Source organism: Dendropsophus ebraccatus, chromosome 3 (genome assembly GCF_027789765.1).
Source record: "Dendropsophus ebraccatus isolate aDenEbr1 chromosome 3, aDenEbr1.pat, whole genome shotgun sequence".
Lineage (NCBI taxonomy): Eukaryota > Metazoa > Chordata > Amphibia > Anura > Hylidae > Dendropsophus > Dendropsophus ebraccatus.
Genome location: NC_091456.1, coordinates 152,760,159 through 152,778,817, shown reverse-complemented (window position 1 = coordinate 152,778,817; position 18,659 = coordinate 152,760,159). Strand labels below are relative to the sequence as shown.

The following is an 18,659-nucleotide window of genomic DNA, read 5'->3' as shown; positions in this document are numbered from 1 at the left end:
CGCCGTTAAAAGGCGTACGCGTCGGAATAAAGCCTATTAGCGGCCGCCGTGAAAAGGCAGCACGGCGGTCACTAAGGGGTTAAAGCCTCCATCACACAGTTCTATATTTAATCAGTCTGTAACTTCTTTCTAATTCACATAGTTTAAAGTGTAACTAACTACTAACTACCATTTTAACCCCTTCATGACTGAGGTCATTGATGCCTGGGTGTCCAGGTCAAATTAATGCAATGTTCCTCCTCACCTTCTAAGAGCCATGACACTTATTTATTTTTTACCTACAGGGTTGGATGGGGTGTAATTTTTTGGCCCATGATCTCTAGTTTTTATTAGTATTATATTAGTGTAAAAGAAAATTTTTGATTGCTTATTATTTTTTTTCTGACATAATTTTAAAAAAATCAGCATTTATGGAGTTTTTTTACTTCTTCCGTTTACACCGTTCACCGTGTGGTAACAATAATGTTATATTTTAATAGATCAGACTATAATATATAACATGCAATCGACAAGGTTCTCAACACTGGGATGCCTACCAATCCAAACATACATTAGTGAAGCCTGATGAACTGAAGTTAGGGAGTGGGGTGAGCAGAGACAAAAAACGTTCAAAGAAAATTTTATACACAAATTTTCTTTTACACAAATGTATTGGGTATAACGTATAGTTTACATAGTCCAATAAAGTATTACATTTTTTGTCTTTATGAGTGAAATTCAAATAAATAAAAATAAATACATAATATTGATAATGATGCTGTACAACAAAGAGAAACAATAGGATTCCACTCACCCAAGGTGCAGATGGTACAATTAGGGTCATTGTCAGCAAATCTCTGCAACATTCCTCCAAGGACTGGTTACATTTTGTTAAATGATTCATTAACCTGGAATATGTGACTCCTGGAAGTGTGTGATGTGCCGACTGTGTCGGTTCTGTTCCTGGGGCTAAAATAACGCTCAGTGTTTGTCTTGCAGCGTGCAGGTGTCTGAACAACGTGCTAAGTTTCCCTTCAAGCGCACTCTGTTGAAAACAAGAAAAGTTTAAAAGGTCAAACAATAACATCAAACATCTTCACACCTCATAATTACCTGCAGATACTTTCTAACGAATCCTTAGTGATATGAGCAAATTAGTTTAACACGTTTAAAGTGAAGTCTTAACGTGTTTCTTTCACGAGACAGGAATACATCTAATAAATAAATATAATATACTGTGTGTATATATATATATATATATATATATATATATATATATCCTAGTAATAAAGGGTTAAACAAGAGTGCTTCAACAGTATATAGCTGCATAGTGTGTCTGGCATCCAGCTAAAGGGGCTTGCTGATTAAGTATGTTTTCACATTACGGAATCCGCACAGATAACTTCCAGCGGATATTACCGGCCGGGATCCCTAGCAGCCGCACGAAAAACTGACATGTCAGTTTTGTGTGGACGCTATTCATTGAATAGCGGCCGCACAAGCCTGAAAAGTCACACAATGGAGCGTGCACATACTGGGATATGCTGGACGCGTTTCTCTGTTTATAATATATATATATATATATATATATATATATATATATATATACACACACACACACACACACACGCGCGCACCCATTTATATAATGGCTATCTCGTGTTTGAATGTCACAGAAAATGCTCCAAGTCATGGAAGAATCGTCTTTCAAACTTTTGAAATAAACAAGATCTACTAAAACACCAGACAGGACAATCGGCTTTTGAAATCAATATCTAAACATATTTTAAAGATCTGACTAAGATAAGCGGCCTAAAGCAAGAAACAAGATACTGATGTTCTGCTGGACGCATCACATTGTTTCTTTTCCTTCCTTTTTTTTCCATCTGAAAAAATGACTAAAAAGAACAAACAAGTTCACAGCATTTTTGTCCAGCCACATAATAAAAAGCTTTCTTATATATTATGAATTTTACATAACAGCGCAGAACAGTAACTATACAGTGAATGTGAAATCTAGCAAAACAATACAACACACAAAACAATATTTTATCCATTATTATTCATACATTACTTTTTTGTGTTTTTTTTTTATAACTGTTCAGTTTGCAGTATTAAAAAACATCAATAACTAGGTGTTTGCCACAACAAAGCCATAAAAGCCTTCAGTGTCTTCATTTTAATTGTTCTTGGTCTTAGTGCCACAAGTGTTACAGTAAAGTCATATGCAGCAGTTTTGTTGTAGAAATTTCTGCAACAGAAATCAGTTCTATGGGGTCTTGTTAATGGGGTCTTTTTGTGACACAGCAGACAAGTGGCCAAGATGACACCACATCCATCCTGGCCATGGTTGCTTCTGAGTCACAACACAACCCCATTCACTAGTATGGATGATAGACTTGCACAACCAGGAACTTCAAGCAAATGTACCAGTAGGAGTAGTGAATTTTTTTTTCACTACTCTGTCGTGACTGGAGTGGAATCAAGGCGGCACAGTCCTTTTTTTAAAATGTTGCCTGCTGCCCGCGATTGTGAAATGGCCCGCCCTATGCACTGGATGGGGGTCCGGTAGTGTGACGGTATGCCCTCCCCTCAGTAACATACCCATGTTTGATTCTAATGGAGGGGTGTCAATGAGGGGAGGGGATATCATTACACTAGGGGAATTTAGACCAGTGCATAGAGCAATCTGGTGCACAAGAAGAAAACAGCTCCAACCAAGAATTGGGTAACATTTTGAAAAAAAGGGCCACGCCACCAGATCGCCATGCGGCACCAACAAGGTAGTGAAATTTTATTTCACTACTCCTACATTCGCTTTAAAGCAGAACTGCAGGCAAACGTTAAAGAAGAAAAAAAAAAACATAAAGGGCTAAGACCCTTGGGGACATGCTGTCTCCGAGTTTAGTTCTATCAGATAAGAGGTCCCCAACCTGGCTCCAACGGCTTGGCTTTTTTAAGTGCGGGACTCATCCGTGCCGCACCTGTTCTTTTTCCAAAGTTTGTAGTACATTTAATAATAACTCTCATTCTAATCAGTTCTCCATTAAACAACACTTTGATTGTAATTCCACTCATGTAGTGTATGTCATTGAGTGCACCATGTGCAACATAAAATATGTTGGTTGCACCAGCAGAAAATTAAAAGTTCGCGCATTGGAATACTTGAATGACATCACTGGAAATCTTTTGAGAAACAAATCAGGTGCATCACTACATTTTATCAATTGCCATCAGTCTAACTGTAGATTTTTCACAATTTATGGTATTGAAAAAATTGTGCCATCAGCAAGAGGTGGTGATATATACAAACATTTACGTGATCGAGAGGCTTATTGGCAGTTTACATTAGGCACACGAGCCCCGGAGGGCATGAATGTACGTCGTGAATTATTATTTCATTATTAATTTCATTTCATAAATTTTTCTTTCTCTTTTCATTTATGTTTTATGTTTTATTATTTTCATGTTGTGTACATTTTTTTTATGTCCTTTCTGTCATTTATGATCACCAAAACTTCATTCTTTGTGTTCATTTTTGGCTCATGTTCACACCATATATATCGCCTAATAGCTTAACATTGAGATTGATCAGGTCACAACCGGTGACTGTTGGGTTTACATCTTTTTCCAACATCACACATAGTAGTCACAATGAATTATTTTTCATATTATATGTGTTTTGGTTGGATAGGTAACTATAAACACATAGGGGAATGCTGATCATGTTTATATATTATTGTCAAATGTTTTATATTGGTTACAGCTGTTTATTTTCCCATGTGTTTATAGCACAGCTTTTTCTGATGCAACAAGACCTAATACTGAATACGTAAATCTTAATCATCTTATCCATTTCCTTTTCTTAGCACTATGTCCTATAATGTTATTATATTTATGTATATATAATTTGGAGAACTACACATATAGGCTTTGACTTTGTAACAATGTTCATAGCATACTACAAGTTCATTTAACCACTCCCACGCTAGTGCAATGCACCTGGTTTTCAGGGTATTTAAGTATGCAATGTGGTGGGAGGGATTGTCAGTGAGCAAGAGTGCGCATGCGCTCGAAACGCGTCTGATCTCTGTGGGGTCCCTGCACTATGGTGATTCACATGATTTTACCTGCATTTGGAAAATAAAGGCATCTTTCTTTGCTACGTGCTGGATCATTGTTTTCCTTGGACATATTGGCGCACACCAGCCAGGTGTGGATCCGCAGCACCGAAGAGAGCCAACAGTTGGTGAGCTGATTATTTTCTTTACTACTTGTGAATTTAGACCAGTGCATAGAGCAATCTGGTGCACAAGAAGAAAACAGCTCCAACCAAGAATTGGGTAACATTTTGAAAAAAAGGGCCACGCCACCAGATCGCCATGCGGCACCAACAAGGTAGTGACATTTTTTTTCACTACTCCTACATTCGCTTTAAAGCAGAACTGCAGGCAAACGTTAAAGAAGAAAAAAAAAAACATAAAAGGGCAGGGGTGGTTGGAACATAATCTACTGATGCATATCCATTCAGTGTCGCTACAGCGGAGCATCACTGCTCGCGGTCACCTGCCACTCCTGGTTCTGTGACATCACAGCCCTCTCAGCAAATCAGTGAGTGAGGCAGGACATCTCTGTACTCCTGCTGGGTCATGACGACACAGGAACTGGATGATACAGGAGACCGGTAGTGACTGTGAGCAGTGGCGTGCGCTTCAGGGGCACTGAGATGAGCAAGTATCACCTGATTATTATGTCCCCACCACCCCCTGCCCTCCCTGTATTTTTATGTGTGCTCAGAGTATGGCTTTAATAGAAAAAAAAATAAAAAGGTTAAATTGCAATGTTGCAGCTATCAGTTAGCAAGGTAGCGCAACAAAATTTACCATGAATTGCTGCAGTTTCATTGCAAGTACAGATGAAGTTAACAGTTCTCTAATTACCACCATTAGTAACTACCATCCAAGGCCACAACTTGTGAATCCTTAAGGCTCTAATACACTGAGTGATTATCGTCCCTTGTAATAGAGGGCAATGATCAGCCAACATGAACGATGTCGGCTGATCGTTGCTGTAATTTGTCTTTCAACATGTTGAAAGACAAATGACTGTGGTAACAGTGATATGCTGCTGTCGCCTTGCAAAATAGGAGCGGTGGCAGCAGATCGCTGCTATCCTCTATGGGCTGCCCAGACCATCAGTGTGTAATAGCGCCGGCAGCTAGCGGAGAACGAGGAGCGAACAAGCGCTGACAGCCCTCGTTTGCTTCTTTATGTTGCCCCATGTAACAGGGGCTTAATTATAACAGTAAATTAAAAAAATAATAAAAAATTAAAAAAAGAGAAACAGTAGGACAAAATAAAAGTGTTAACACTAAAGATATGTTAAAATTGAAATGTTCTATATTTTACTTCTGTTATAAAAGTATACAGTAGAATCAGTAGAATACATCCCCAAAACTTTAATATCTGCACAAGAGAAACAAAACATAAAAACAATATATAAAGCCAAGGCAGTAAAAAAGTCCATCTTTTCCCTTGACAGTGATGAAGGACCAGTGTATATAGCCAATAGCCTAAAGGGACTCACTGGTCTTGTAAACTGTGACAATACAGATTATTCCTCTGAATTTCTCCTGAAAAGTAATGACACTGCCTAGGAACAGTGATAAAGCTGGCAATAAAATTGTTATGTTTAATATAATGATTCAGAATAACAGCAAAAAGTAGGCCTTAAAGACACAGCGAATGCTAAGTAATAAATGCAGATGTTCTAATTTTTACATTTTATAGAAATTTGTTAACAGATTTTATGTTGTGTATTCACTATCCTACAGCTGTTTTGTCCCAATAGTCTTGGTTTGAGTATAATCTTGATTTTGAAGCTTTTTTAGCATGTATGACAGGCAATGGTAAAAAAATTGGAAAAATACACCTTTACCCTTTGCGTGTGGGAAATCATGCAATGGTAGCCGAATCCAACCTGCTGATAGCTCCCTAATGTGTATGGGGAGGTAGGTAAGTTTCTTACCTTTCTTTTTTGCGTCGTTCACATGCAGTTAGTACTTGAATCCAGGGCCCAAAGCACCATTAGGAGCACTGCCCCGCCCCCATCAGGCTGAACTTGCCTGGGGCAGTGATCCTAGTGGTGCTCGGGGTTGTGGATTCAACTACTAACTCCATGTCAACAACGCAGAGGAGGAAGATAAGAAACATACCTTCCTCCTTGGCACTTTGTGCGCATTAGGGGGCTATTAGATTAGTCTGATGATAGTTCCACTTTAGGAGCTACCTATAGTCAACTGAAATAGTGAAGATATGGACACCCAGTTAACATTCCGTGTAATATAGACAATGTAATAGGTGATTTGTAATACTCCAGAATATAGAAAATAATAAAAATGTATGCTTACCTCTCCACTCTTTCCTGGTGTCCTCCTGCCTTGTCTCTGATTCCCCCCGATAAATGCAGATGCCGATTAACCTGTTTTTGCAGCAAAAGCCACTCTGACTGAGACGAGACAGTGCCATGGCCACTGATTGGCTAAGCAGGCTGTCACTGCTAAGACAGGCTTGGCAGCGGCAGCAGGGACACAGGAGACACAGGAGGAGTATTGCAAGGCAAGTAAAACTACATCTTTATTATAGAAGCTTGTCAGTTTTTTATGCTGCTCGTGATTAAGGAAACCCGTCACCTCTCCTGACCTGCTTGTTTTAGTAAATTCTTGTATTCCCCATGAAAAAAAACAAAACAATTCAGGGACAACTTTCCTTATAGTTCTGTGATGTCCGATCCTATGTAATTGTGACTAAAAATGTATGACTAAATAACCACCTGGGTCAATACATAGTCTGACACCACTAATTGGATAGAGTTGGACAGTGTAGGGGTACCCCCCCACACCCCCTGTTGGTAACACCCAGCTGGTTATTGAGTCATACATTTCTAGTAAGTATAGCAGAGAAACCGCTCATCCCAGGGCTATACAAATAGGTGGTCCAGAATTGTTATTTCATGGGCATTGCACAAACTTGATAAAAAAGTTCGTATGTCGATGATTGTTGATATCCATCTGAACCTAAAATTATCGTTAATCGTTCGCTGTAATTCCACGTTATTTCGCTCAAGTTCCGTGTTTTTTCACCAATCGTTAAGTGTAATAGCACATTGTTCATTGTTTTTCTGGGATTAGAAGGAAAAAACAATCATAGTAATGATCGCAATAACAATCATAGTAATGATCAAAACTAAAGATTATCATTCTGTGTAATATGGTGAACGATTTCACGATTTCACTTTGCGATCGTTTATCGTTAGTCGTTAAAAATCGCTTAGTGTAATAGGACCCATAGAGTATGATGTTAACCAGTTTAAGGGAACATACCATATGCCCAGTAACAGTAAAATAGGCAAGCCTAATGGTACATAGTTCTTCTATTTACAAGTATTAATAATATAGTCAGACTACTTAGTAATATTATGTAAAATATATTATCCACCACTTGGTCTCAAATATAAGAGGAAAAAAAAAAAAATAATTCCATCCTCAAATGTCATTTCAGGTCTCAAAACATTGTAACATGAAGCAAAATATTGCAAAAACCTCAGGAAGAAAGGTTAATTAGTTGATTCATACTCAGCTCATTGTGTTAACTTGTCCAAATAGCTGTGGAAGAATATATTTAATAGAAAACATAATACGGAGCAACAGGCCAACACGATTCTGCAGGCTTATGTAAACATTCTAACCACTACCACCCGGGAATATTTTTTAAGCAAATATTAATCTTGTGAATTAATTAAGGACTGCATGCAATCTTTAATGAAATCCAAGTGACTATTTCAATATTTTTTTATTACGAATGTGACTTGATCGGATCTCCCAACAGTAGACATTGGGAGGAAAAGAAATAGGGACTGGCATGTTTTACTATGTTCAGAAAAGGTGTTATTCATATGTATTAAAAACAGGAGTCAGACAATTTGATTTGTCTGCAGGAGAACAGCCAGCCTGCACGTCTGGTACTCACATCTCCCTCCACCCAACTCTGACTCTTCCACTACAGCAGAAAGTGATGAAGTGCCAGGAAAGATAAACCTGCTGAAAGTGCACGGCTGTTAATAATTCTATTCTTCTGTTCAGCATTTCTTCTATATGCCCTAATTGCCCCTATGCTAATCCGGGGCTAAGGAGCATTTAGGACGTTGTCCGTCGGCCCACTAAGGCTGTCCCCCTCCCATCCCGCCCACTATGTATATTCATACATGCATAGGGAGCAGCACAGGAGGGGATGGCGGGCTGGGCTGCATGGGAGTGGACGGGCCGAGGTGGGGCAATGCCCCAAATGCGCCTAAGCCCCAGATTAGCATAGGAGCAATTGGGGCATATAGAAAAAATGCAGAAGAGAAGAAAAGAATTATTAACAGCTGTGCACTTAGAAGTGCATTGGGCAGAACCTGCTGATAGTGCCGCTTTAAGGAGGGGGTAAAGTTAATTATGGGCAGGAGGAGGGGGAAAATTGAAAAAGGCAATATGCTTACCGGTGCCCATGCCCACACTGCACTGCATCATGGAGCTCCCAGACCCCGCTGGCTGTCATCTTTTCCCTAGTTCCAAGTACATAACAACACAGGATCCACATCACAGACTGGTAGGTTTCAGCCCGCTCAGCCAATCAGTGACTGCAGCAGTGTCTCGCCCCAGTCACTGACTGGCTAAGCGGGGCATCCGTCAAGCAGGTTGTGACATAGCCGGCGGGAAGCTCAGAAGACAGCTGGTGGGTCAAGGAGTGGGACGCAGCACTGTGCGGGCTCGGGGACCAGTAAGTATATTGCCTTTTTCAATTACACATACACACACCCCAGCAGAGATTTTTAAATCCCGGACGGACTTTAAATCCACGTTATTCATACGGCCAAACTGCCCATGATCCCTCCAAGACAATATTTGGTCTTTTCTTTGTTTAATAAAAAAAAAAAAAAGGCCAAACACAAAAGTGCCAGGAAAGACACCTGTTTATTATGCAGGTTGTATTTCAAGTGAGGGCAATTAACATGCTGATATCTCCATATAGGACACGAGGCTCTGAGGATGAATGTAAGGTAACTTTCTTACTTTCATCCTCAGTGCTGTTTTCGTGCAATGAGGATTTTAATCCATATGCTAATTAGGTGTTTTGGAGCTCTGGGGGCGGGGAAGATAATAAGAGCGACAGCCCCCAGCAGTGCACCAAAACACCTAATTAGCATATAGATTAGGCTAGATTAGGGGAAGAGGCTGTGCAGGGGTAAGCTATGGGGGTCCTTGGGGGGGGGGGGTCCGCTGAGATCTGCTGTCGCGCAGGGGGGGGCGGGAGCCGCACTACAAGTGTCAGCAGCCCCGTCCTATGCGGCACTTCTGATAGGGGTAGTTTGGGGGTCTTTAAGTGGTGGGGCTGCTGGAGCGGGGGCAGCTGCACCACAAGTGCCAGCAGCCCCATCCTATGTGCCGTAGATGGGGCTGCTGGCACTTGTGATAGTTATTCTTACTATGGAATTTCTCCATACACTGCGCCCCTGCTGGACGCTTCATAGGAATTACACCCAGCCCTGCTCTGGTTCGGTTCGTGACGTCACTGGTTTTTAGAAAAATTGAAGTCTGTCTGATCTACTAAATTGAGGGAAATAGCACTTTATGTGCATTTCCCATAATTTGTGTATATTAGAAATTTGTCTAACTTTCCATAAGTAATAACATATCAAAAAATACTTTTGTCCGGTGTTGTCCTTTAAAGGGAACCAATCACTGGGATAGAACTAATAAAGGCACTAGCAGCCCAATAGATGTTTGAATAATCTTTTCTACCATAACTTCTTCACGTGATTCAGTAAAGTCAACAGGAAACAGGTCTTTTAAATCAGGTGCACTAGGTATCTAGGTAGCATCAATTTCTGATGTTCTGGTCCATGGAAGACCGTAGTCAAAGTGTCTGTATAGGATACAGAAGTGACAGTCTGAAGGGCTGCAGAGTAAGAGCCCTATTGCACTAAGCGATTATCAGCTGTATTTGGCTAATTATCGGCCATTGTGGCCAATAATCGCTTTGTGTAACAAAAGGCAACGATCAGCTGACATGCACGATTTTGGCTTTCCGCTGTTGAACATGTTGAAAGACAGACGACAACGATGGCAGTGTATCTATCTCCTATGGACTCCCCAGACAATCTAAATATCATTCAGGCAGCCCTTCCCACAGCTCCCCGTGCCCCTCTCTGCACTTACCAGCTCGCTGTTGGCACACATAATAGCGGCGGCAGTGATCGGGGAACGAGGAGCAAGTGAGCGTTGGCTTGCTCCCTCTGATCACCTTGTGTAATGAAGGCTTAACAGAGTATAGCCTGCAGCATCACTGTACACTGCTACAAATGGCCATTTGCCTTCACCCTGCAACCCTCTGGTCTGCCACTTCTTCCTATAGAGACATCTTGACAGAGGTTCTCCCAAACATCAGAACACTAGAATCTTTATTCTATCTGTATGTTCTGTTAAACTTCTCGCGCCGCTGGTCAGTAAATTAACGTCGCTGTAGCCTATGCCTGATACTGCAGCGACGTTAATTTACGCCGCAGGACAACGCAGGCGCAGGAGCTGCGCCTGTGTCATTTGCGGCGGTTCCCGCCTATCAGTGATAGTTGGAGACCCACCACAACTCTCGGCACAGCAGTCGGTGCTGAGAGTTAACCCTATAGATACTGCGGTCAGCACGACCGCAGCATCTATAGGGATTCTGACAGAGAATACTCCCTCTACAGAGGGAGAATTCTTTGTCCACTGTCCATCGGGGCTCTGTGAAGTGATCGCAGAGCCCCGATGGTAGCCATGGAAACCTGAAGCCTCAGGCTTCCGGTTTCTTGGCTACAGAGGCCGGCGGGGGAAGGAGGGAAGGCTGGGCGCGCACCCGTGAGCTCTGCCTCCTCCCCTCTCTCCCCTGCCGCTGTCACAAGATTGTAACAGTGGCAGGGGACAGAGGAGAGGGGGCAGACATAGGGACATCAGCTTATGGGATCATTATGTACCCATTATTTGATGTGCTAAAATGACCTGGGCATTGATGCATCAATGACCCATGATCGTAAAAAGGTTAATAAAGATTTCTCAACAGAGATTAAAGCAGTGGGAATGGACCACTGTCTTTATTCATGCTGTAGATTTCTCTACCTAACATACAGATTTGCTGGGAAAAGGTTACTGCACTAATGCGGAGAAGCAAACCTCACACCTCAAGAAGCAAAGACCCAAACCTGTATCTGCTCTTTCTGGGGTCTGAGACCATTTTTCAGAGTATTCTTACTCCAATGTTCCAAATTATTACACAACATTTTTCAATCATAAGGAAAAAGAGAAATTTTAGGACGGTAACATGTTGGAAGAGGTCAATTGTGCACTGGAAAATTGTATACCAGTTGACTATGGATTTGGGCATGTTCGGTGGATGAATGGAGAACAGCAATCTGGCTTCCTATTTGCCTTTATATCCCTTTTTTCCTCCTGCTTTCTCTATTATTCTCCTTATTTTTCATCTATTTCAACCTATAAATGATATTCTGATGTGTTTACATTGAACATAAAGCAAATGTACAATAAAGTACAAAACAAATATATAAAATACTATACTTTAAATAATGATACAAGGATATAAAGCCCCAAACAGCAACATAAAATCTTGAAATTATATTTAATGACAAAGATAAAAATCGGTGCATTGTCCTTTATCGTACAATTAAATTTTAACAATATTTTTATCAATGTGACCCCGTACCCTTGTGACTAGCATTCAGAATGTCCCGTTGAAATGCAAATTCCAGCCTTTTGTTACCACTAATCTAATGCACTGTAAAACATTATGTAAGCAAAATGGTTGTAATTCTCAAAGACTTAATTGTAAAGCCTGCTGCACATATTTTAATAAGCGATGTGAAATCCTGCCAGCAGGTGCACTATATGAGGTAGTGCCAGAAATGAATTATTCAACAAGGAAAGCACTTCTGCTGAGAAGGAATTTGCAATAATGTTTTTCAAGCGAGATCAGTGGCTATCATAGGCTGTCAATGTCAATTTGCTTCAGTGCAGCTAGAAAAGGTCACACCCATAACACAAACAATAGGAGTATGTCATGCCCATTCTGTGTTGCCTCGTATAGGTTAGGTCTTTTCGGCCACTCCATTTGTCCTCGTAATAACATATATTGTGTAATGGTGCTTGCTTTTCAAGTCAATTTTGAAATTGGTTTTGACATAGCGAATATATAAAACCACTGTGAAGTCAAAGTAAAATGCAGTAAACAAAAAATAAATAAATAAATATATTATTGTTAATGATTATATATATATATATATATATATATATATATATATATATATATATATATATATATATAGCCCTCTCTCCAGAGAAGGAAGCCTGTTGCCAAGGGGTGCTTCCCAGTGGGGAGAACACCAAACCACCCTGATACGTAGCCCCTAAGGTCCTCAATCTGTTGCGAGCATTGGGACCTAAATAGGGAAACACCAGGGTGGCCCCTAAAAGTCAAAGTCTAACTCTGTTGTGAGTGTAACAACATAAGACAAGGGATTACCAAGGCTAGGCATCCATCCCCAGACAGCTGTTTCGGTTTATTTGCCCCTCGTCAGTGTGGAGCAGGATTCTGGCTACCAGGGACAATGCAAAATAGATCAACAAAACACAGCAATCACTGAGCTCAGGCAGATCAGAGACGAAAAATACATTGGAGTACTCAACCAAGAGTCTCCACTGAAGGCCCCCTACAAAATTTGTATATGAAAAAAAAGGGGTCCGTGGAGCCTCAGTTGCGAGTCTCAAAACATGGGAATAGCCAGATAGCCCTCTCTCCAGAGAAGGAAGCCTGTTGCCAAGGGCTGCTTCCCAGTGGGGAGAACACCAAACCACCCTGATACGTAGCCCCTAAGGTCCTCAATCTGTTGCGAGCATTGAGACCTTAATAGGGAAACACCAGGGTGGCCCCTAAAAGTCAAAGTCTAACTCTGTTGCGAGTGTAACAACATAAGACAAGGGATTACCAAGGCTAGGCATCCATCCACAGACAGCTGTTTCGGTTTATTTGCCCCTCGTCAGTCTGGAGCAGGATTCTGGCTACCAGAGGCAATGCAAAATAGACCAACAAAACACAGCAATCACTGAGCTCAGGGAGATCAGAGACGAAAAATCCACTGGAGTACTCAACCAAGAGTCTCCACTGAATGCCCCCTACAAAATTTGTATATGCAAAGAAAGGATCCGTGGAGCCTCAGTTGCGAGTCTCAAAACATGGGAATAGCCAGATATCCCTCTCTCCAGAGAAGAAAGCCCGTTGCCAAGGGGTGCCTCCTAGTGGGGAGTACACCAAACCACCCTGATACGTAGCCCCTAAGGTCCTTACTCTGTTGCGAGCAAGTCTATGGGAGAAGAAACGCCACAGTTTGCAAAAAAAAAAAGACCACACCCTCAGTATACTGTGCTTTGGAAAAACTGCCACATAGCGTCAAAAATGCCAGAATGGAGAAAAAAATTGCCACCCCCAAAAAAAAAAAAAAAAAAAAACCACAGTGTGTAAGGCATATCATAAACTTCTATTGACTTCCAGCTAACATCTGGCCACTGGAGTTTTTGCAAAACTTCCAGGATTTTAAGGCAGTGTGAAGCAAGCCGAAAGCATCATCTCAGCAGTGATTTCTTGGAAGCAAGAAATAAAAATGAGCAAGCATAAAGGATACGAGCAATACTGACAAGAGCATACTGTGATGATTAGATGACTTAGGTTGAAGGATCAGGTTTTAAGTGGTTGATACCTACATGGAAGAACAACCAGTGAGCCAGTGACAGCTTGGGGGAAGGGGGGAACTACTGTATCTTCTTAGTGATAAGATGGGATGATGAAAATGATTAGAATGAAAAATGTATTCCATATAGTTTGCCTATAATTTCAATTAAAACAAATAGTATCACTTTTTTTTTAATGATCAGAGCCAGATACTGAAACATGCTTCTTTTTTCGAATGTTTCCATGTTCTGATTATAGTATTATATATTATATAGTATTATTATTTTATTTACAGTGGTGCCTTGGATTACGAGCATAATTCGTTCCAGGGCCATGTTTGTAATGCAAATCCACTCTTAAACCAAAGCAAATCATAGAAATGCAGACAATTGGTTCCCCCCCCAAATAATGACTTATTATACTGAATAACATGTAAAACAGATGAAACAAACATTCAGAAACAGCAGAATATGTGATATTATAAGTGACTGTACAGTAATGGAGAGGATGGGAAACACAAGGGCGGACAGACTGCAGAAAGCATAAAGGAATGAGCAGGGCAGATGTGGGCACATAATGCAGCACTCTTTGTCCAGGGAGAGAGGGGTTACAGCTATGAATAGATTACCTCCACAGTTCTGTCCCCTGATGCAAGCCCCAGCCTGAAGTGGATCTGCTATGATTTGAAAGGTGAGGGAGACTTCCTGGGTCAGAGCACAGTGCTGTAGACCCCACTATTCAGACCATGCCCCTCCTCCACTCGCCTTCTCACCCAGTACAGGGAGCTCTTAAACCAAAGCAATGCTCTTAAACCAAGTCACAATTTTGAAAAACTGTGGTCTCTTAAACCAAAATGCTCTTAAACCAAGTAAGTTTTAAACCAAGATACCACTGCTTTTTTATTTTATTATGGGGGCAACCATGTTACCCAAGCTATTTTAACAGCATTTAGTGATATGCTTTATAGGAAGCCTCGTGAACCATAGGCACCATAGACTGTATCTGTCCTATTAAAATTAATGAGAAAAGCTTCTAGATCATTCTACAAGAAGATGGGGGCTGAGCTGTAACAGCTATTGTGTGCACCTCTGTTTTCTATATACTGGTGTCACCTGTCACTGTGCTCCTGCCTTAGTTAATAAGAAGGCCACTGCTGGAAAATGATGTACAGAACAGAATAGACTGAGCCACAACTTCTCTTTGACTCTTCAATACAGTAGGGGACCCTAGATTGCGCATAATCCACTTCACGGACAAACTAACAAAAGGTAACATGCTAACTAGGGGACTGCAAACTACAGCACACTGTCAGCACCTCGGGTAGGGCCTAAGTGCTGACAGATTCCCTTTAGGGCTATGGGCACCTTTAGGGGCATTTTTTTATTGAAAGTTCTTACTAATTAATAACAAAATTTGTTATTGTATTTTCATATAAAAATCTATTATTTTGATTCTACTCATTTAAAGTCAGGCCAGACCCCTTTTTTTAAGCAAGTGCTAGGTAAGGGGAGGATAAAAGAAATAACATGGTCTTACCTCCCAGTCTCCAGCACCGGTGGCCACATCCTGCCGCTGCGGTGCCCAACCGCTTCCTGGTCTAAGCCGGGTCCTGTTGTGTCGTTTGAGATCCACTCAGCCAGCCAGAGGCCGTAGTGGGATCCCACCTCAGCCCCGGCCGACACGACACTCCGTGTCCCTGCTCAGACCAGGAAGAAGCCAGGGACAGGAATGGCAGAATGCTGCCACCAGCGCTGGAGCGGGGGAGGTAAGAGCATGTTATTTCTTTTATCCTCCCCAGCACTTGCTAAAAAAATGGGTCTGGCCAGACTTCTCCGATCAAATCAAGAGAAATATTTTTGCCTCGTGAAGCTGGATTGATGCCTCACTTCTAAATGCACTCTAGTTTCTCCTTTTCTCATTTCTAATCTTGCAGTAACTGAGACAAGATACTATCCAATTGAGGGCTCTACATGTTGCAGTGTGTGCACACTTTACTCTTATTCATGTTAATTATTCATTCAGTTGTCTCTTTTTCCCCTATGGCTTAGCTGAGATATAAAGGATTGAGACTCTATCAGATCTTTAAATTAAAAGCTTTGATGATTCCAACATGAGATTTTCTGCGGCTATCGACTTGACAGTTGGGTGTTTTTTTATCTTAACCAGCATCTTTAACAATATTTTTCGATGAGAAATTAAATATAGAAAGCATGAAGACCAATAAATGAACCAAGCAGTATTGTATAAAAAGTATAGAGAAGAATAAAGTATATCTAGTTATTTAAATACCAAGAAGCAAAAAACAGCATTTTGTGTTGCATTTCTTTACGTCCCCTAATAGCCAAACAATATCAGGTTTACTTAACCAGCCAGACCAAATTTTGCTAAATTTTGTAATTCATAAATTTTTGTAATAAGGACACAAGAAGCTACTGGGGGAAGGTGGGTATCTGTTGATTTCTAAGACATCAAGTCATATATTGAACAAAGAACAATAAGAAACAAAAGCTAACCCCTCATACGTGTCAAGAGTGTCTAGTGTACTGTCAGCTGTGAACCTCCTCAGTGCCTAAGGTTCCCATACACTTTATACCTTTGTTGGCCAAACCCGTTGCTAGTGTAAAAAGTGTATAAATACTCCAATGACAGGGTATCTCAGTGGAGATAGGGGTCAACCCCTTTGTTCTCGAAAGGATAAGCTGACACCAAAGCTGTCTGGCGGCTGATTACCCCTCCCCATAGAGAACACATTGACTCGGCTGGTAGTTTTTGAAGGTGTATACCCTCTTTACACATTGGGGGGGGGGGGAATTTATCATTTACGTGCCAGGCATGCGCCAGGGAAAAGGCACATGGTTTGCACAAAAATCTGTGCTTTTTTCCTGACACACCCAGCTCGCACGATGGCCGCACAGGGGGCACGCTAAGGCAGGGAGGAGGTGTGGCAAAAATGTACACCTGGTGTTGTGCACATCTTACCAAATCCAGCAAAATTCATGTGGGCAGGGCTTTATTTAAAAACAGCCTACGGGTACATTGGTCTTAATGAATTGGCCTCATGGTCGCTACACATTGGTGGCAGCACTGTCCCACCTCAGTTGGTGAGTTGAGTGAGCTGTCGCTGCTAAGACGAGTCCGCCTCGGAGGTGGCGACAGCTGCAGTCAATGGAGGACACCAGACACACCGCAAGATGAAACCAGAGAGCACAGATAGGTAATGATAAACTTTTTTGTTATTTTTTATATAACAGCAGTAGTATATCAAACATTTTAAGCTTTTAAAAAAAAGTTCACAAGGTAAGTGTTTTTAATACGAAACTGAACACAAGAACAAAAGGGAACAATCTGTAGTTGATCACAGAGTTTGAATGCAGTGACTCCAACCACTGGGCCACTCAAACAACAATTCTCTTTGCGGCTTCTAAACCAGTTAGTTGGAAATACCCTTTTAATAAACTGTAAGTTGGCAACACCATTTTATTATGCTGGTTTATATCCTTTAAAACTATATTTAACATAAAGAAGAACAGTTGGTAAGGACTTTGTTTGCTGGAGTCCATAATTTAAAGAGTCACTATCGTATTTTATTTTTTTTTTTTTCAGAAATCAATAGTCCAGGCGATTTTAAGAAACTTTGTAATTGGGTTTATTAGCCAAATATGCCATTATCTGCATTTAAAAAGGACCTTTTTCCAGCCCCCCCCCCCTCCCTCCTCTTTTCCATCCACTACAAAAAATCAGGAAATTGTGACTTGTTGCATCCGACGTACACTGTCTGGTCTATAGAGAGGAGAGAGGGGAGGGGGGAGGAGGAAGGAGGGAGTTAGCTGACAGCAGAAAGCAGATAACAGAGGATTACAGGCACAGAGCTGGGTGATAGCTGTAATCAGAGAGGTCAGTGGTGACTGTCAGAGGAGATAAAGGGCGATGCATTTGTAGATTAACTCTTTGTTGTTCTGTTTTGGTCTTTTATTTAGTTCTCTCTATAGGAGAACAATGAAGACAGGGGGGAGAGCTTCAAACTGCTTTTTCATGATAAAAATGCTTTTTTTCGGCTAATAAACCCAATTACAAAGTTTCTTAAAATCGCCTGGACTATTGATTTCTGCAAAAAAAAATTCATGACAGTGACACTTTAACCCTTTGAGGACCAGCCCCAAAATGACCCAGTGGACCGAGCAAATTTTGATCTTTGCGCTTTCGTTTTTCCCTCCTCCCCTTCTAAGAGCTCTAGCACCTTCAGTTTTCTATCTACAAGGCCATGTAATGGCTTATTTGTTACAGCAATAGTTGTACTATGTAATGGCGTCTTTCATTTTACCATAACATGTATGATGGAATCCCAAATATATTATTTATGAAGATATAAATAGGTGAAATATAAAGGTATAATAGGTAAAAAAAATGCAATATGGTAACTTTTGGGGGGTTCCTGTGTCTACGTAATGCACTATATGGTAAAAGCGACATTATACTATTACTCTATAGATGAGTCCAAACACAACGATATGCAGGTTTACACAGATTCTCTATTGTTATATTTTTTTTTTTTTATGAAATCCTTTTTTTTGGCAATTAAATATTAATAAAATGGGCCTATTGTGACACTTATAACGGTTTTATTTTTTCACCTACTGGGCTGTATGGTATGTCATTTTTTCCGCCATGATCTCTAGTTATTAATAATGCCATATTTGTGAAGATCGGACGTTTTGATCACTATTTATTAATTTTTTTTATATATAATGTAACATAAAATCAGTAATCCACGCACTTTTTTCCCTCTTTTCGTGTACGCCGTTCACCGTTCGCAATGACACTTGTTATATTTTAATAGATCGGACAATTATGCAGGCTACGGTATAT

The 18,659-nt window shown here is 40.8% G+C and overlaps 2 protein-coding genes across 6 annotated transcripts in view; both read right to left on the bottom strand.

The window, feature by feature from the left end:
• Window positions 1-18,659, bottom strand: part of LOC138787390 (uncharacterized) — a 406,633-nt gene that overhangs the window by 83,867 nt on the left and 304,107 nt on the right. The gene's annotated exons all lie outside the window — the stretch shown is intronic.
• Window positions 1-18,659, bottom strand: part of LOC138787389 (uncharacterized) — a 111,352-nt gene that overhangs the window by 26,037 nt on the left and 66,656 nt on the right. For all 4 annotated transcript variants that reach the window (XM_069964661.1, XM_069964662.1, XM_069964663.1 and 1 more), the window contains one exon: window positions 794-1,024. In XM_069964661.1, the coding sequence (XP_069820762.1) occupies window positions 794-1,024 (231 nt within the window). The remainder of the gene's footprint in view (window positions 1-793; window positions 1,025-18,659) is intronic.